The sequence below is a fragment of the Cervus elaphus genome, chromosome 9, assembly GCF_910594005.1.
Source record: "Cervus elaphus chromosome 9, mCerEla1.1, whole genome shotgun sequence".
In the NCBI taxonomy this organism is placed as follows: Eukaryota; Metazoa; Chordata; class Mammalia; order Artiodactyla; family Cervidae; genus Cervus; species Cervus elaphus.
In genome coordinates this window covers 45178015-45196573 of record NC_057823.1, presented here as the reverse complement: position 1 = coordinate 45196573, position 18559 = coordinate 45178015, and the positions used below count along the sequence as shown (strand labels likewise).

The 18559-nt window shown below is 58.0% G+C and overlaps 3 protein-coding genes across 7 annotated transcripts in view; 1 reads left to right on the top strand and 2 right to left on the bottom strand.

Annotated features, from left to right (window-relative positions):
* Positions 1-315: 315 nt before the first annotated feature.
* Positions 316-2708, bottom strand: GPX4 (glutathione peroxidase 4). 2 transcript variants are annotated; one of them, XM_043912659.1, is made up of 7 exons: positions 2547-2708; positions 1483-1577; positions 1262-1406; positions 968-1119; positions 833-857; positions 634-693; positions 316-561 (listed from the first exon to the last, which is right to left on the bottom strand). In XM_043912659.1, the coding sequence occupies exons 1-7, from the start codon at positions 2628-2630 to the stop codon at positions 529-531; spliced, it is 594 nt and encodes a 197-aa protein (XP_043768594.1). In that variant the 5' UTR covers positions 2631-2708; the 3' UTR covers positions 316-528. The 2 variants fall into 2 exon arrangements, with proteins under 2 accessions (XP_043768594.1, XP_043768593.1); XM_043912658.1 differs by having other exon boundaries at positions 316-693.
* A 4767-nt stretch (positions 2709-7475) lies between these two features.
* Positions 7476-14076, top strand: POLR2E (RNA polymerase II, I and III subunit E). Its single transcript, XM_043912648.1, has 7 exons — positions 7476-7716; positions 9154-9328; positions 10144-10259; positions 10608-10688; positions 11044-11102; positions 11215-11293; positions 11401-14076. The coding sequence occupies exons 1-7, from the start codon at positions 7660-7662 to the stop codon at positions 11464-11466; spliced, it is 633 nt and encodes a 210-aa protein (XP_043768583.1). The 5' UTR covers positions 7476-7659; the 3' UTR covers positions 11467-14076.
* Positions 14077-15221: 1145 nt separating this feature from the next.
* ARHGAP45 (Rho GTPase activating protein 45) overlaps positions 15222-18559 on the bottom strand; it is a 17652-nt gene continuing 14314 nt past the window's right edge. For all 4 annotated transcript variants that reach the window (XM_043912645.1, XM_043912646.1, XM_043912644.1 and 1 more), the window contains 6 exons: positions 18132-18320; positions 17901-18038; positions 17447-17673; positions 17153-17363; positions 16357-16465; positions 15222-15978 (listed from right to left, as the gene is read on the bottom strand). In XM_043912645.1, coding sequence (XP_043768580.1) covers positions 15587-15978; positions 16357-16465; positions 17153-17363; positions 17447-17673; positions 17901-18038; positions 18132-18320 — 1266 coding nt within the window. In that variant the 3' untranslated portion in view covers positions 15222-15586. The remainder of the gene's footprint in view (positions 15979-16356; positions 16466-17152; positions 17364-17446; positions 17674-17900; positions 18039-18131; positions 18321-18559) is intronic.

Sequence of the window (18559 nt, the reverse complement as noted above, 5' to 3'; positions counted from 1 at the left end):
GCTCGGTGCCCAACCCAGCCTGGCCTGATGCCCAGCCTGGATGCAGTGGGCCTCCAACAGCAGGGTCATGAGTCCAGGTCCCCTGATCTCCCACACCTGGGTACACTAGAGGAAACCAAGGCCACCTGGGCTGAGAGCAGCAGCCAATGAGGAGGCATTAGCTCCCCCAGGATCAGCTCGCCTGGGCTGGGCTGAGATTAACCACCCCAGGCAGAAGGACACGTGCAGCCCTCTGAACCCCGAAGGAACTCCACCTCCCACTTGCCCCCACCCTCTGAGCCCTGGGTTAGCAAAAGCCAGGAGCAAGCCAATCTGTGTTGTGTTGTACATTTTATTCCCACAAGGCAGTCAGGGGTGGGGTTGCCAAGCCGCAGCCAGGCCAAGGGACCTTCCTCCGGCAGGAGTGCACGCCAGGTTCTCGGGTCTGCCCCACCAGGGGCTGGTTTTCAGACAGACCGTCATAGGCACCAGGGGAAGGCTCCTCAGAACACAGGCAGCAGGCTTGGGTAGGGGCAGCACCTTGTGGAGCTAGAGGTAGCATGGCAGGTCCTTCTCTATCACCTGCGGGGGAGAAGGGGGTGAGGGGCACCTTTTCCTGAGTCCCCCCAGCGGGCTCCCCGGACAGGCACCTACCAGGGGCTCTTCCATGGGACCGTACCGCTTCACCACACAGCCGTTCTTGTCAATGAGAAACTGCAAGGAGGCCACCGTGGGGCTGAGGTGAGCCAGTGGACCCCACCTGCCATCCCCATGGCTCTGGACTCTCAAAGCAGCACAGCTGTGGCTGGTGGTTGTGTCTGTCCACCCCGCCAGGGCATCTAATCCCCCTTACCTTGGTGAAGTTCCATTTGATGGCACTACAAGAGAAGCATGAGGTTGTGAGGAATCCCTTGGCAATTGCAGATCCCCCCTCCACTGCCCTGGGAAAGCCATCCTGTCCTCCCCCGTCCCCCAGCCCCCAACTCACTTTCCCAGCATGCCCCTCCCCTTGGGCTGGACTTTCATCCATTTCCACAGAGGGTGGGCGTCGTCCCCATTTACACAGATCTTGCTGAACATATCGAATTTGACGTTATAGCCAGCGGCGAACTCTTTGATCTCCGCATTACTCCCTGGCTCCTGTGTAGATCCAGGTTGGGGGTGGGGGGCGGTGAGTGGGGAGGGGCCTATACCCTCCTCAGTTCCCGCTTCCACAGACAGCTCCTCTCCCCAGCCAGCACAAAGGGACACACAGGGACATCCAGGGCCAGCCACGACGCACCTGCCTCCCAAACTGGTTGCAAGGGAAGGCCAGGATCCGTAAACCACACTCGGCGTATCGGGCGTGCAGGTCGACCAGCTGAGTGTAGTTTACTTCAGTCTTGCCTCATTGCGAGGCCACATTGGTGACGATGCACACGTGGCCCCTGGAGATGGGATGAGGCGTCAGGTCAGGGCCACGACCTTACCCCCGCCGCCCCCACTAAGTGGGCAAGGACCCACCGGTACTTGTCCAGGTTAACCATGCGCCCGTCGATGTCCTTGGCTGAGAATTCATGCATGGAGCGAGCACAGCGCCAGTCGTCGCGGGACGCGCACTGCAAGGCAAGAGCTGGCTGAGCGGCCGACTGACCTCGGGGCATGGCGCCCGCAGCCTCTCGGTCCACTCGCCCAGCCCAGGGTACCTAAGGGAGAAAAACCCGGGCCCTGGGACTAAGCAAAATGTGAGGCTCTTCCTCAAAGGCTCCCCTGTACAACAGGGCGCATTGGGCAGGAGTCATTGAGACCTAGGGAGGGCTCGGGACCCTGCCAGGTGCCCCAGCGGATGGGGGAGGCCGCTGGGTGTGGGGGCCTCTGCGCACCGGGTCTTGGGATTCAGTGGCGCAGCCGCTCTCCCCGGCCGGGGGTCCCGCCAGCCCAGGGCTCTCAGGAGCTGGCCTCCTCCGCCGGGGGCGCGCCCTCCTGCGACGGCATATCCGAGCCCTCCGCCTTCGGGGGGCTCGGCGCCGTCGCCCGGCCGGCAACCGGCGCCGCTGCCCGCGACGACCCGGGGAGCAGGCGGCTGCGCGGCCCATGCCCGCAGGTCTCTGACTGAACTTGTGCCCACCGAGAGCCGGGCCCCGGGGACAAAGGGCTGGTAGCCAAGGGCGCTAGGCCGCTCCTCTGTGACGCCACCGCAAGGGGCCCCGGGGCGCGCAGGGCGGGGGAGGGGCAGTGACGACCCGTGGCGCGTGATCCCGGATTTCCACCCCTTCGGCCGCCCCCGCTCTCCAGGCCGCAGTCGGAGAGCCAGAGGCCGACGGCGCCACCCACAGCTGCCCCGATATAGCAGCCTGTGCGCGTCAGGGGCTTCCAACAGTGGGTTCCGACCGCCCAGCCCTGTCCCCGGCCCCCCGGACGCCGCCTCGGCCCCCGACCCACACTCGGACCGTGACCCCCGCCCGCGCTCTAGCCACGGTCCGGATGGCCGCGGAGGGGGCCGCTGGAGCCCCCCGCCCAAGGTCGCCAGAAGGCAGGTCGCGCGCCCGCCCAACGGCCCGCTGGCCGGCCGGCGGCGCCGCACTCACCATGGTGCCAGCCAGGCCCGGCGCAGCCACAGCCCCGCAAAGTAGCGCTGGCTTCAGCAGGCGATACAGACGGCTAAAGCTCATCTCGGCGGTGGGGGGCCCGGGAAAGCAGCGCTCCTCCCCTCGCCGAACCGACCAATGGACGCGCGCCGGTGGGCCTCCCCTCCCCGCCCTACGCCACGCCCAGCAACGCTCTCATTGGTCGGATGCTCAGGCGTCGCAGACGCGTGCCCACACCAGCCAATGAGAGACCGCAGTGCGGCTGGCGGGGCGGGGCCTGGGCCGGGCTGCGGTTTTTGTCGCTATGTGTGACTGCGCATGCTCGTGCGCGGGCGGGTGGTCGCGTCCACGCAGGCGCCGCGGAGATGGGTTGAGGACAGTTATCCGCACTGAAGGATGCCCGACAACTTGAGATACTACTGGAAGCCCGTGTCAGGGGATCGGGGTGGTGGGGGGAAAGGTTGGCTCGAACTCTCAGAAAACATGCCTCAGCTTACTGAAAACGTATTTGTTTCTTTAAAATGTAAATAAAACCACGCTGGGCGTCGGACTACCCCCACTTGGGCTGCGGTGTCGCTACGAGGGCCTGGAGGTCACCGTTGGCGACAGGCCCGGATGGCGGTGGCGCTGCCGCAGGATGCGCCATCAGCGCACGGCCTAAGGTCGCCGCCCTTGGACCTTAGCTTGGCTTAGCCGCTTATATAAGTGAACGTGAGCCCTGGGGGGGAAGGGAAGCTTAGGCAGTTACCTTGTGGTCCAGCCCCCTTCTCTGAGCGGACGCGCAGGTGTGTGCTTAGAAAGGAAAACACAAGACCAGAGGGATCTGCTGTCACTTCCAACGTGACACAGCACCAGTGCACGCGGTTGGGGACAGAGCGCCCACTGATCTGGCTCCTGGCGCATTTCCACTCGAGGCTCAGGCGTTGGGCCACCGCCCAGAGAGCAGGCCCACCCCATTCTCGGGACCTGAGTCACGGAATTCCACAGCCCAGCCGGCCTGACTGCCCCCCACCCCCAGCCGCGGAAGGACGTTGACCTGCGGTCAGGAGGATGGTTTCAGCTTGTGCTGGTCAGTTTCTCTCTTCTTGGATCCTCCCGGTGGACGTTTCTGCAGAGGCCTGGGGGCAGAACTGTTGGGTCTGGGCTCATTTGGGGGAACTCCCCCCCACACATATACACACACACCCTGCAACCTAGGCCTGCCCCAGGGGGCTTAGTAGGCCGCATTTGGTGGCAAAGGTGACAGGATCCCTGGGGCCAGGTTGCCACACTCCTGTCTTGCACAACAGCCTTCATGTACTTCTGCCTCTCAGCCTGATCAACCACAGCCGGTGAGTTCTGAAGTCACATCTTTGCTGGAGCCCCCATTGTCTCAGCTTAGCTATCACTTCTCAGGAAATGCCCCCTCACTTCTGCCCCGGGTGGGGGGTGGGCAGCACTGGGTGTCAATGTCCACACCAGCCAGTCTGAGTGGCCCTTAGAATGACACAGCTGTTCCTAGTTTCCCTTATGATGGGATCTGTAACTTTGTCATGAAGATAGCCACCCTCTGCTTGGTTACTTGAGGGTTTCCAGGAAAATAGCTTAGGATGATTCCCCCTCCCCATGGAGCCCACTGCAGGGGAGACATGGGCAAGGTCTCATCCCATTCCTGACTTCATACCAGCTACAGTGAGAGCAGAGGGGGCAGGACAAGCTGCAGGCTGTGGTTCCACTGGCTCTGGGAGGGCTTTGTACCTGGGGATTCGCTGCTTTTCCAAACATTCCTCCCCTTACAGAGGAGGCAGTGGAATCCTGGGGAAGCCCCAGCCAGGCTCCAGGAAGGTGCCCCTGTGGTGGCCTTTGAGTTTAAAATTCACGTAACAACAAAAAATTCACATAACATAAAATTCACCATTTTCACCAAAGCATACAGTAAAGTGATTTTTAGAATATTCATAATGTTGTGGGACCATCACCACTATCCAATTCCAGAACATTCTTATCACCCCAAAATAAACTCCATCCCCATTTGTAGTTACCCACCTCAACCCCTGGCACACACCATCTATTCCTGTCCCCGTTAAAATTCCTGTGAGTGGAATTAGACAGCACCTCTTTGCTTTCTGTGTCACTTATGTCATTCAAAAAGAAACCCTGTCCCCATTACCTATCTCCTCAATCTCCCTACCTCAGCCCCTGACAACCATGAATCTACTCTGTCTGGGCAGATTTGCCTGTTCTGGACTGTTCACATCAATGGAGTCATATACTAGGTGGCCTCTTGTGTGAGGCTTCTCTCTATGAGCATCATGTTTTCAAGGTTCATCCACATTATAGTGTGTGTCAGTGCTTCCTTTCATGGTTGAGTAATATCCTATGATATGAATGGACTATATTGTGTTTACCCATGTATCCATTGATGACTATTGTGCTGTTGTACCATTTGGCTTTGTGATGCTGTATAAGACTTTTTGTGTGGGCGTATGTTTTCATTTCTCCTGGGCATGCACCCGGGAGTGGAATTGCTGGCTCACATGGTCACTTTAAGTGTTAAAAGGAGCTGCCAGGCTTCCCCACAGCTGCTGCTGGATTTCACATCCCCAGCCAGGAGTGTGGGGGTGGTGGCCTGATTTCTGACCCCTGGGCTCTGCCAATTGGCAGAGCTGCATGGTGGTGGGTTCCCAGGAGAAAGTTGCAACTCCATGTCCCATTGCTAAGGTCATGCAGTCACAAGCAGAATTCTGATTCATGGGCGATGCGGTGGGGCCCATCTGCTCCTGTGAGCCCATTCTCCCCTCTTCCCTGCCCCAAGTAACAGCAAGGTCACCTAACATCCCCTGTCACCCACACCTGGACCTTCCCCAGGTTACGTCCAGGCTGCCCTTGGGAGCCTCCAGCAGTTCTGCCCCCTCCCCCGCTCAGATTTGCCCATCAAAGACACTCTTTCTTCTGTCTTAAAACTCACTCTAGGACATCGCTGATGGCTCAATGGTTAAGAATCCACCTGCCAATGCAGGAGACATGGGTTCGATCCCTGGTCCGGGAAGATCTAGCATGCTGGAGGGCAACTAAGCCTGTGCGTCACAACTACTGAGTCCAGGCACCCTAGAGCCCATGCTCTGCAACAAGAGAAGCCACCGCAATAAGAAACTTGCGCACCACAACTAGAGAGTAGCCTCCACTCGCCACAACTAGAGAAAGCCTGTGCTCAGCAGCTAATACCAATGCAGCCAAAAATAAATAAGATAAAACCCACTCTAGACCGCCTCTCTCCCCACTATATCCACATCTCTAATTTCTTTCCTCCCATAAAGAAAGAACCCCCCTCCCTGGATCTGCCCTGTGTGGTCCAGTCCAGTCCCCTGCTCAGTCCGCAGACCTGCTTTGACAGCTGCTCCATCCCCCCTCCTCCAGACACCTCCTTCACCTGGCTCCAGGATACCTGGTTTCTACCCACCCTCTATTCTGTTTCAGGAACACTTAGGTAGCGCCGGCACCCTGCAATCTTCAGCCAAGTACATACGGAGTGGGTGCTGTTCTTGCCCCTGTTCTACAAAGGGGGAGGGGGCCATTGAGGCACAGAGAGGTTAAGTAATGTGCCCAGGTCACACAGCCAGCACTGGAGCCCAGGTAGCCACATCTCTTTGCCTTCTGCTGTTTCCTCCCCTCCTCCCAGCCTCAGGGCTCAGGCCTGATTTCCCATGCGCTCCATGACCTCATCAGACTCTCAACTCCAGTCTGCACTGTGCGCCTACAACATCCATGTCAGTCTCCACTCCAAGCTCATCCTGAGTTTCAGGCTTGTACCCTGCTGTCCCCTGGATGTCTCCCCATAGGGTTCCCCAGGAGTCCCAAGCTCACCATGTCCAAGAGCTGCTCCTGATCTGCCTCCTACACCTCCCCAGCGAGGTCTGTTCTTCCTCCTCTGCTTGTCTCTGTCTCTCCACATCCTGTCCACCTACAGATCCTGTGAGCGCTGCCTTCCGGACACCCTAGACCTGCCTACAGCTCACCCTTCACTTGAAGCCTCGTCTAGCTCTGGCCAGGATGGTCCCCCCTAGCCCACTCCTTGGTCTCCCTGTTTCTGCCCTGCGGAGATGCTGAAAATGGCTGCAAACAAAAACTTCTCAAACTCAACCAGCAGGAGCTCCCAGGATCTGCCCCACCTGACCCTCTGACCCACAGGCTTCCTTGCTGCCAACACACTAGGCCTCAGGGCCTTTGCACACACTGTACCCTCCACCTGATACACTTTCCTTAACATCCCCAGGGCTTCTACCCTCTCACCCTTTGGGTTTTTGCTGGAACCTTCCCTGACCACATTTGAGACTGCTCTATTTTTTCTTCCACAGCACTGTCTCCTTCTAACACGCTGTATCATTTACTTATGTCCACTGTTTCTGTCCTGTCTCTCCCTGGCATTTAAGGATGCTTGGTCTGTTTTGTTCCCTGTCCCTTTGGCTCCTCATTAAATATTGAATCATTGAATTAATATATTACTGAATGAAAAGTTACTGACACAAGTAAGCTGGGCTGAGCAGGCCTGAGCAAACCTCCTGAATGAACTCGGAGGGGAAGGGCAGATGCAGAGGTTGTGCACTCTTGGGAGTCTGTGGCGTATCCAAGCAGGGGCTGGGCTGGGGCTCAGGGGACAGGAAAGGGGGAAAAGAGAGATGGGTGCATTTCATAAGCACCAGGAACTATACCAAGCTCCTCCCAAGTACGAGCATCTCTTTAGACCCTCTAAAATGGGGGACACGTTATTCTTTCCATTATACAAAACGGAAAACGAAGGCTCCTCAGTCTCTCCAGATTCTAAACAGTCTCTCCAGACTGGCGTTGAGCAAAAACCACCACTCCCGAGAGGCCTTGCGTCAAAGCATCGCGAGAACTTCCGAGGGGCGGGTGGGCGGTGCTGTTTGAAAGCTTCTCGCGCAACCAACCGCAGCTTTAGTAAGGCTAGGGCTGCCCTTGGCAGTGCCGCTCCCGAAGGTCGCTGTATCCAGGCGTTCGCCTGCGACAGCCCTGCACGGGTAGACGACGTATTGGGGGCCTAATCAGGACTCGGCGTAGGCACGGTGGGCGCGGGTCGTGCTGGTGGCAGGCGCTGTGTGTGAGAGCGGCGGCAATCATGGACGACGAGGAGGAGACATACCGGCTGTGGAAGATCCGCAAGACCATCATGCAGGTGAGCCGCGCGGGGGCCGCCCTCCTTGGAGAACACGGTGAGGGCGGGCCTGGCTGTGCCAGACGAACTGGGCACGCGGCGGCCGAGGCGTGAACGGCGGGTGCGAGGGCCCGCTGATGGGGACGAGCCTCTTCACTCGCAGCCGCGCGGCTGGAGCGGAGGAGTCGAGCCCCAGAGCCCCCCGAGAGGGGGTCAGGATCTCGCTCGAGCTGGAGGGAGGGAAGGCGGGAGATGCTGGGTCGCCGTGTGTTTGTGTTCCTGGAAGGTTGTGGTGTTATAGCCCCTGATCCTTGAAGTCCTTAATCAGTAAGAGTTGGTAACAGGCCAGACTAGAAGTTCAGGCAAGGCTTTGTTGGAGCTTATGCTGCAGCAGGAGGGAGCGAAAACAAGCAACAGGCGCCCTTCCTAGCTCGTCTTGACTGGGGTGAGGGTGGGCGCGGGTCCAGGTGTCATGCCAGAGTGATGAGTTGGGTGGTCTGCCCTCCCTCTGGGTGTTGCAGTGTGCAGGGATCACGCCTGGCACCCAGCTTTTGCTCCCGGCCCCTCAGTAGTGGCAGCGTAGTTTATGAGTTTTTGTTGTTTATAATTTGCTCCAGCTGGGCAAGTGCACAGTTATTTTTAGTCCCACATAGTTTCTGGGTATTCTGTTGCTGGAGGAGACATTTGTCTAAGTGCAGGCGCTGCCGCAAAGGGTCCCAGCTCCCAGTCTGTCTTACCAGCACCACCTTAAGTGCATAACGCGGAATCCCAGGTTCTTGACGGTGGAAGGAACCCTGGTGGGCTGGTCTGACCGCTGTCTGGTGGCTACTTAGATGCCTTGCCCACCAACTCTTTCTCAGTGTCACAGCAGTCATACCAGCTTTTTCTGTGTACCACATGCTTTAAGCTATCCTATGAGAGGGGTCCAGTGTGATGTCACAAAGACTTGGGGCCTTGATCAAGAGCACCCAGCCTCCTGGGAATCGTGCTGGAGCTAAGGCCGGGCCGTGACCCAGCCTCTCCAACGCTTGGCAGAGCTACCCAAGACAGGGCTGGAGCAGCTGCGCTTCTACCTGATGGTGTCGGGGCCTCGGGAGAAGAGACCCAGGTCTCTGAATGGAGACTCGGCGGGGGGTGGGGGATGTGGGCAGGGCTGGGTGGCATCTCCAACCTTCCTTTCTCTGTCTGGGTCCTCACCTAATCTGTGTGCTCACAGAGCCCCAATTTCTGAGCAGGACCTTGAATTGCTGAGCCTCAGGCTTTCACCTGGTTTCCCAGCCAGCACCCTCCCAGCCTGCTGTACCTGTCAGACCTACGCCCTGGGGCCTGGCTCTGGACTCAACATCCTCCCTTGCATCTCAGGCCTTTCCCCAGTCTCCTCTGCGGTGGCCTCACCCACCGGAGCTCTGGCTGTTGTCCCACCTCCACTGTGCGATCACCTGCCCTTTCTCTCTGCAGCTGTGCCACGACCGTGGCTACCTGGTGACCCAGGACGAGCTGGACCAGACGCTGGAGGAGTTCAAGGCCCAGTTTGGGGACAAGCCCAGTGAAGGGCGGCCGAGGCGCACGGACCTCACGGTGCTAGTGGCGCACAACGATGACCCCACCGACCAGATGTTCGTCTTCTTCCCAGGTGAGGGCTGCTCGGGGCCAGCTCACAACAGCCACCTGCTGTGCGCCCCAGAATCAGGCACCCACCCTCATCCTTCTGCCCCCTGCCCTCCTTGCTGTGGGGACCCCTTCTCTAGCTTCTCTCTTCTCGATCACCCACCCATTCTCTCTGGGCCTAAAGATCACATTTCCAAATACAGTTTCATTCTGAGATTCTAGGGCCAGGATCCCAACAGAGGGACTTTGGGGGCAGAGTGGGTTAGTGGAATGGGAAGTGAGGAGAGCAGCTTGAGGGGGCGAACGTACTGCACACAGACCCTGGGGCTGCCTTAGGCGCTGACCTGCTGGGCTCCTAGCGTCCAGCTGTTCTGTGGCAGGCCCTGCCTGCTGCCAAGATCGTGAGGACCCCCACTGCTGCAGCATGGAGATGGGTGATATGTGTCTGGCAGGACCATGCTGTCTGGGTCATCTCACCTCAGCTCATCTCTGAGAACCCCAGCCCTTGTCTCATGAACCCCCAGACTACACCGCTTAATCCAGGGCTTCCCAAACCTCAGAGCCACTGAGCCCTGGGCAAGCCCATACTCCCAGATCCCACTTCCAGAAGAGGTCCCTGAGGTCCAGGGGGCCCAGGGCACCTGTCAGCTCCCATGTGACCTGGAGGCAGCCATCCCCCCAATTCTGGGAACCAATTGCCTGGTTCTTGCTTTGCACACGGGGAGGCTGAGGCCCGAGAGTGGGAGTGGCACCGCAGTGCCTTGGCAGAGCCAGGTTAGAACCTGGGTGCCCGACGGGAAGGGGCCCCACAGCACTAACCAGCCTGTGCTCTGCCTGCAGAGGAGCCCAAGGTGGGCATCAAGACCATCAAGGTGTACTGTCAGCGCATGCAGGAGGAGAACATCACGCGTGCCCTCATTGTGGTGCAGCAGGGCATGACACCCTCTGCCAAGCAGGTAAGCCTGCCCCGTTGGGGTGGGACGGAGCCCGGCCAGCACCTCTGTCCCCAGGCCCAGGGACCGGCTGCCGCACTAGCTCCCAGCAACTCTCAGAGCATTCTGACAGGTGCTCACCTTTCTTGATGTGAGACCAAGGCCTTATTACTGTGCTGAGATCCTGGGCGGAGTTGGATGGGGTTTCCCAATTTATGATGCGAGATGTCTTTCTGAGCCACAAGGGTAAACCCTGCTCCACTTCCAGGGTGCCAGCTGCCCACGAGGAGGAGCTGGGTTAGGGCGGGCCTGGGGGCCACACGGGGGCGGGCGGCCGCCCCTGCTGCACTTGAGGGTTGACGTCTCTTCCAGTCCCTAGTTGACATGGCACCCAAGTACATCTTGGAGCAGTTTCTGCAGCAGGAGCTGCTCATCAACATCACAGAGCACGAGGTAAGTGTGCGGGGTCTCGGGTGGGATGAGACTGGAGACCCACCCCCCAGCCCCTCACCTTTTTAGGAACAGCATACGTCTGGGGGCCCCCCAGTGTGGAAAGAAGGTAGGGGGACCCAGCCTTCAGTCAGGAGTTGGGGGGCAGGGTGCAGTTTCTATCTCCCCTGGAGCCCTGGGTCCTTGGATTGTGCACTGTGGCCCATCTGCAGGGCAGGTGTGTAGGCTCCAGACACCCACTCCTTCCCTCCCAGTGTGGAATCAGGACTGGCGCAGACACCTGGAGCCCGAGCTGTACCCCTCCCCTGGGGGCTCCCGGGGTCTGTTGCCCCATGGAAACCGGGTTCTCTTCTCACAGCTGGTCCCGGAGCATGTGGTCATGACCAAGGAAGAGGTGACGGAGCTGCTGGCCCGGTAGTATCCTTTCTGGCCCCTGACTGGGCCCAGCTCCTCTCCCCACCCTGCCTTTCACCCCAACCCCAGACCCCCAGTCAGTCCAGCAAGGCCTTTTCCCTGACCTGCTACCCAGTAAACTCCGAGAGAACCAGCTGCCCAGGATCCAGGCAGGAGACCCTGTGGCGCGGTACTTTGGGATAAAGCGTGGACAGGTAGGAAGCCCTTCCAGGGTGGAACTAGAGCCAGGGCTTCTGGGCAGGGTGGAGGGAACCCCAGGCTGCTGCTCCTGCACTGCTCCAGCTCTGCTTCCTGCCCCTAGGTGGTGAAGATCATCCGGCCGAGCGAGACTGCGGGCAGGTACATCACCTACCGGCTGGTACAGTAGCTGCCTGTGGACAGACAGCTGGTGTCGAGGGGCCAGGCAGTGGCGTTCATCCCACTCCTGTGAGCGCGCCCCACCACTTCCCTCTCTGGAGGCAACCCCAGTTCCGGCCTGGTTGTGCCCAGCTTCTGTGACGAACAGTCACAGATCACATGATTAACTGCCTGTTTCTCTCCCAGCATGTCCCCTGGGGGACAGAGAGACGGTTGTGACCACCCCCTCACCCCACCCCACCCCCGCCACTCCTGGCCAGGAGTGTGGGAGCTGGTTGCCTTGGGAAGCTTGCCTCTGCTCCCCCTGGATCCTAGGGCACTTTGCCTCGTGCCTTGGATCTGCCTTTCCTGGGCTGAGAGTCCCTGCAGCCTCTCCTGGATGCCAAGCCCTGGCCTTGGATCCCAGCTGATGGTGCCTCTGGAGGGGCCAGGACACCTCAGGGTGGCCCGGCATTCTCTGGTCTCCCCTTGCTGTGTCCCCCATGGTGGTCCTGATGCTGCCTGTCCAGGGGCTCTGAGGACAGTGGTGGTGAGATGGAAACTGGGATTTGGTTGCTTTGGAATGCTGGGCATCTTAAAGAATTAAAGCTATTTTGAGTAATAAGTTCACTCATCTGAAGACCAAGGCAAAACAACATTGGGTTTGCTGTGAGCAGCCTTGCTCAGGCTCTAGGCCACTCCACAGAGTCACTGCCCACTTCCCCTGGAGGGGTGACAGGGGTGGGGCTCCAGCATGCCCTCTAGCTTTGCTTCTTGGTGCTCTTGTTCCATAGAAGTTGGAGGTCAGACTACCTAGTTTTCCTCTATACTAACTTCAGAGGCCTCCCTCCCCAGGCTAAGTGCCATTGTTTGTATTTTTAATTAATAGCTTTGTTGACACGAGATCTACGTACCATACAGTTCACCTGTTTAAAGTTCATGGTTCTGTGATTGTTAGTACATGCACAGTTGTGCACCATAGTCAACTGTGGAACATTCCATCACCCTAAAAAAAAGCCCCATCCTGTTAGCAGTCACCCCAGCCCAACTACCACTAACTCTGTCAATCTGCCTGTTCTGGACGTTTCCCATCAGTGGAATCACACCCTGTGTGTCCTTCTGTGTCTGCTTCTCTCCTGAGCATCATGTTCTCAGGGTCTGTCCACATGGTAGCGAATGTCAGGGCTTCTCTCCTCTTCCTGGCTGAGGGACGCTCCCGTGTGTGGAGGGACATTGTGTTTCTTCGGTTGATGGACCTGGATTATTTCCATTGTGAGTAGTGTTGCTGTGAGCGCCCAGGTACACATTGCTGTGGTTGTATTTATTTTTCTGGGTGTGGTGTGTACCTTGGAGTAGAATTAGTCTTGATAGAAGCTCTGGTCACCCTTTGGAGAAAGCTGTCAGACTGTCTTTCCTGTGGCTGCCCCGTTTCTCATTCCTGAGCCCCATAGAGAGGTCCCAGTGTCTCCACCTCCTTGCCAACACTGGTTCTTATGGCCTGGGGGATGGGGAGGGGGTACAGGGTGGCCAGTGGTGGCGCTGTGGTTCCAGTTCCCTTGCCAGGTGCTGGTGGTGGTGAGCATGGGGGCTTGCCAGCTGTCTGTGAGTTACCTGATATGTGTCTGTGCACAGGTCCTTTGCCTCTTGTGTAACTGGGTTGTTTGTCTTCCATTACTGAGTTTTAGGGGTTCTTTATATATCCTAGGGACAAATTACAAAACAGTTCTCCCATGTTTTGTATTTCTTAGGTGTCCCCATGTAGTGTTTTTCTGACTGCCTTGGGTCTTAGTTGCGGCATGTGTGGGATGTTAGTTCCCCAACCAGGGATCAAACCACCACCTGCTGCGCTGGCAGGTGGATTCTCAACCACTGGACCCCAGGGACGTCCATCCCCCTGCAGTCTTTATTTGTGGGTCTCAAATTCTGGGTTTACTCCTGGGCATCGTGTGACCTGGGGTGATTACTTTCCCACAGACAGATGGTGCTCTTGATGCTGTTTATTGAGGAATAATGCTGCCCTGAGTTTCCACTCTCTTGTAGTGAATGCATAGACCCACGTGAGTATGTGTTGAGGTCCTCTTTTCATTGATAAATTTAGGTGGGTTTTTTTTTATTTCATTTATTTTTAATTGGAGGATGATTGCTTTACAATACTGTGTTGGTTTCTGCCACACATCAACATGAATCAGCCATAGGTATGTATATGCCCCCTCCCTCTGGAACATCCCTCCCCAAAACCTAGGTTTTATTTTTTTTAAAACCTAGGTTTTAAAATCATAATTTTACAGTACATCTTAACAGGCAAACAGGTCTCCCCTTTCTCCAAAACAGACATACGTTGTTTTCCAAAACTGTCTCAGCCAGAATAAGCCAGATGTAGAGGGACAAATTCTGTCTGATTCCATTTACCTGGAATCTCTAAGGAGTCAGGTCCACAGAGACAGAAGTAGTTGGTGCTGCAGGGCCAGGGACTGGGAGGAGAGAGGGAGTTGGTGTTTCCTGGGGACCAGAGTTTCAGTTTGGGAAGATGAGAACGTTCTGGAGATGATGGTGGGGATGGTTGCACAACTGTGTGCATGTGCTGTGCTTGTGAACTATGCAAGTTAAAATGGTAGAAACAGTAAACATGTAGTTTACAGTCTTGGATGTTCTTAGATTTTTACTCTTGCTAATGAACTCTAGAATCAGTGCATTGATTCCCTGAAAACTCCTTTTCTGGTTGGGGGCTTAGTTGGGGGGGGCTGGGCGCAGGCCTGTCCACAGGTGGGGGCCTCAGATGCAAGGTGTGGATGTTACACCAGGGGTACCAGCTCTCCTTTGGGGCCCCCCCAACCCCGGCTTGTTGCTTGGTTCAGCTGCCTGCAAGTCCCTGAAATTGGTCCAGACACCAGCCTCAGAGCTTCAGAAGTGGGGCCCTTCCCCTAATTGAGCCTGAAGGTGGCACAGCCTGTTAAAGTCCTTTGGTGGGGCTGCAACCAGAACTGTTTGCAGGCCAAGCTGGGCTCCTTGCAGGCACTTGGGTGCCTGGAGCAGGGTGCTTATCTTACCTCCTCCATGGAGAAGTGGAGAGCCCCTCTGCCCTGAGGAGTAGCTGGAAGTGTTCATAGATCTATTCACTCATTCTTGTTTTAAAAGCTTATGGGTCAGCACACTTGTTCTGTAAAGGCCAGAGGGTGAGTGTCTTGGCTGTGCTGTCCAGGTGGCCTTGCTGCAGTTATTCAACTCTGCTGCAGGGCAGAAGTGGCCACAGGTCACATGCAGCCAGAGGGTACAGCCTGGGCCTTTATCTTTGTTTGCAAAACTGCAGGCCGCCTTCTGAGCTCTCAGGACGCTTAGGCAGGGGCAGAGCTCTGACCACCACAGCTGGTTTTACCTAAGCTTGGGGAGGACTGCTGTTTTGGAGGGCTGTCCTGTCAGAAAAGGAGGCCTAGCAGGTTTTACCATGATGGGGTGTGAATCCATGTCGTTCATCTCGTGAGTAGTTGGGTCTCTGCTTAGCCATCCCTGGCCCTCCAGGATAAACCTGTAGGAATGGAGGCAGAGCCTCGCCTCTTCCTGGCTACGCTGTCTTGGACAGTGGCTACTGTCTCCCTGAGGCTCTTCAGTCCGTGTGGGTTTCCTGAGCCAGGAGTGCAGGGAAGTGGTGCCTTGTGTCTATGTCCCATGGCCACCTGGGTTCACACGCCCTATGGGGTTGCCCTGCCGTGTGGTGGAATTTCTATTCACAGCTTCCCCAGCGAGAAGCTGGAAACACTGCTCAGGCTGCTGCTGCCAGAGGAGGCAGGCTCAGGTTGAAGACTTTATTGTATGCAGAAGGAAAGTACTGGTGGGAAAACTCCCATCGTGGGAACTTCCTGTAATGTAACACCAGTGTCCAAACCCGCACTTCTGTAAGAGCCAGGGTGTCTTGAAGCCGGCCAGCCCACTGTCCACAATGCGTCCAGCCCTCCTCCCAGGTGCCCTATGACCTCCTCGGCCTGGCTCAGGGTGGGCAGGGTCCTCCATCACAGCAAGTCTGAGAGCGGGTGTGCAGAGCAGCGCAGGCAGAAGCTTCTGGGAAGGCGGATCAGTAACGCCCTGGCTGCTGTGGCCCGAAAGAGAGGCCTTGCAGTGACGTGTCCACAGGGGCGGGACCTGCCCGCTTACCCCAGCTACACAAACTCCGGCTGCCTCTTGCAGCTGTTGCCCCCTACCAGCCGCCCACCACGCAGCCTCACAGCCGGCAGCCAAGCTGCGGCCACACTGTTGCACCAGTTGGTGGTGGTGTACTGGCTGGTGTTGTTGCACTGGTTGGTGTTGTATCCGGAGAGCCTCCGGGCTGGCTCCTCCCCAGGGCCCTCCCAGGCCCCAGGCCCGTACTCCCCGGCTGTGGCGCCCAGCTGTTCTTCGCTGCCGCTGCCGCTGCCCTGACTGCCCTCTGTGCCTGCCTCGCCGCCCTGCCTCTCCAGAAAACTGAGCCGGTGCAGTGCAGCCCCTCCCGCCGGGGACTGCAGGTCTGAGGCCTCCTCCAGCTCTGAGTCGGAGTCATTGGAGGCGACGGGTTCTGGAAAGTCCAAGGGAGAGGGACAGAGATACAGAGGGACAGATGGACAGCCTGTGAGCTGGGGGTGGAACCACTGGGTATCTGCCTCTGGTGACACCAAGAGGCTCTCCCACCCGCCCCCAGCAGGCCTGTCTCCTTGCTCAGAACCCTCTCAAGTCAGGTGCAGGGTCTCAGATACTTGGGGTTGTGACCACATCTGGGTGCCTGTTTCTTGGAGCTGGCAAAACACCTTGAAACGGTATCTCTTTGCAAGGGTTTGTAATGGATTAAAGACAGGTGACACTTGTGTCTGGGGAGACAGTTCAGTTTGCAGCCCTTGACATGGACCTACTACATCACCCACCATCTGCCCAGCACCTCCAGGGCCACCCCACTCACCAAGGCCCCCGTCCTCAGCCTCCTCTGTCAAGGGAAAGGCTGCATCCCCACTGCCCCGCCGGTACGGTGCCTGGACCACCACCTCGGGTCGCTGGCTGGATACCCCATCCTGCAGAAGCAGAAGAGAGATCAGGGAAGCGCCACGGTTCTGGCCATGCCACATTCCATTTACTCTCTTGTAAGTTAACCAAGTAAAAACCCTAAAAACCATTAACACCTGCTGCAGCTGAGCATATGAGGGCCCTCAGCCCCCCATCCCACATCTGGACAGGCAGAGCTCACACAGAGGGCTGAGTCCCTGTGTGGACACCAGCACTGGAACCACTGTCCTGAAGCTATAAGCAGGCATGTCCCCTCCACAGCCTGCCTCCCCTAAAGGCAGCTGCCGGGTTAAAGATGTGCAGTGGGGACTGAGCATGGGAGCCAGTGCTGCCTGGAAATAAGACCCTCTACCAAGCAGAGCAGCAGGCTGGACCCAGCTGAGCTGTGTGGGAGCCAGGACACAAGGACAGGCTACAGGTGGCGCAGAAGTGGGAAACCAAAGGGGCTAGGATGGCTGGTAAATTGCAGGTGTCATATGAGCTCAGGGGAGGGCGCAGGTTCCATCCACAGATCTGAACCCACACTTCACCCCGTTCTTTGCTTAAAATGTGCCTTGAATGCCCCGGACAGCCCTGTCCAAGCCAAATATCTCCCAGCAGAAACCCCTGTCTAATCCCCCCATAGGCGAGCAAGGTTCCTAGCCCCCACCCTGCTCAGAGCCTTGCATCCCTTGTCCACAGTGGGCAGCCCTCACCTGGCCCCCTGGGGCTTCTTCAGGCTCCTCCTCGAAGACCAGGCTGAAGTGGGTGATGAGGGTCTCCACAATGCAGGCCTGGTGGGGGTAGTCCACCAGCGAGGAAAGGGACACGGTGGCCTCAGTGGGCCGGGGCCGCAGCAGCGTGGGCCCAAACACAATGCCCAGGTTCCCTGGTGTCATCTTGTTGTCCTGTTCCACCTCCACGATCCTGGGGGGTTGTAGGGTGCAGGGGCAGTTGTGAGCAGCTCCCAGGACCCTGCCACCCTTGACCCCGGCCAACTTGGCCCTCACCTGCGCAGGTGCCGCATCAGGTACCGCAATGTGGCCCAGTTCTCCCGAGGCAGGTCCTGTAGTAGTTCCCGCAACCGGCCCGCCATGGCCATGGCTGCAGCCTCGCTCTCTGTGGCATCCGGCCGACCCCGAGATGCTGCCTTGGCCTCGGCCTCGGCCTTCAGATTCTCTTTGGCCATCCCCACAAGCTCATGGTAGAGGCGGAAGGAGATAAGCGGCTCAGGCAGCTACAGGGTGGCAGGTCAGGTGTGGAGGGTCAGTGGTCCTGGCCCACAGACTGCCAGTCCTGCACTGGCCCTGCCCCTGACAGCAGCCCCGCCTCTAGGCACAGGTCCCATCCACTCAATACCACGCCCCAGCTTAGAAACCACACCCCTTCCTAGTGCTGGTCACGCCCCCAGCAGGCTCCCTGTCCAGCCTAGGAACTGCTCTGCCCTGTCACCATCTATCTCACCTGGCGCAGATAGAGTTTGAGAACATTGCTGATGTCGTGGGGCGAGGCTTGCGACAACTCCACCAGCTCCTTGCCATTCTCGAAGGCCTGGCACAGCTTCTCTACACGTGTCTTCACCCCATTGACCCGGTAGATGCCCTGTGGAAGCCTGCAGTCAGCAGGGGCCCATGCCTCTCCCTCCCTATGCAGTCCCTTGGCTGGAGTCCCCGCCGCTGTGCCTGCGGTGGTCACCTTGGTGCGCAGCGCCCGCTGCTCGATCTCAAAGATGCACTTCTTGATGATGAAGGGCACGCCGTCGGGGGTGCTGCAGGCAGCATGGCTGAAGTCCTGGCCAAAGAGCTGCAGGCGGCCCTGCAGCTTCTTGTGGCCACACTGGATGGCTAGGGTCTCCAGGCACTTCTTGTGGCAGGCCAGGCAGCACTAGGGGTGGGCAGTGTGAGTAGCCCTTCCTGGCTTAGGTCCAGCTCAGACACCCCTGGATCCATCTCCTGCCTCAACTCAGCACACATACGCACACACACACACACACACACCCCACTCCCAGCTCAGACACCCCTGGATCCATCTCCTGCCTCAACTCAGCACGCACACACACACACACCCCACTCCCAGCTCAGACACCCCTGGATCCATCTGCCTCAACTCAGCACGCGCACACA

What these genes read in the sequence shown, in the direction of transcription:
- POLR2E (XM_043912648.1), top strand. Translation starts at nt 7,660, where the DNA reads ATGGACGACGAGGAGGAGACATACCGGCTGTGGAAGATCCGCAAGACC. An exon ending in TCAACATCACAGAGCACGAG is followed by an intron (nt 10,689 to 11,043) that starts GTAAGTGTGCGG and finishes CTCTTCTCACAG; the next exon opens with CTGGTCCCGGAGCATGTGGT. An exon ending in ACGGAGCTGCTGGCCCGGTA is followed by an intron (nt 11,103 to 11,214) that starts GTATCCTTTCTG and finishes CCTGCTACCCAG; the next exon opens with TAAACTCCGAGAGAACCAGC.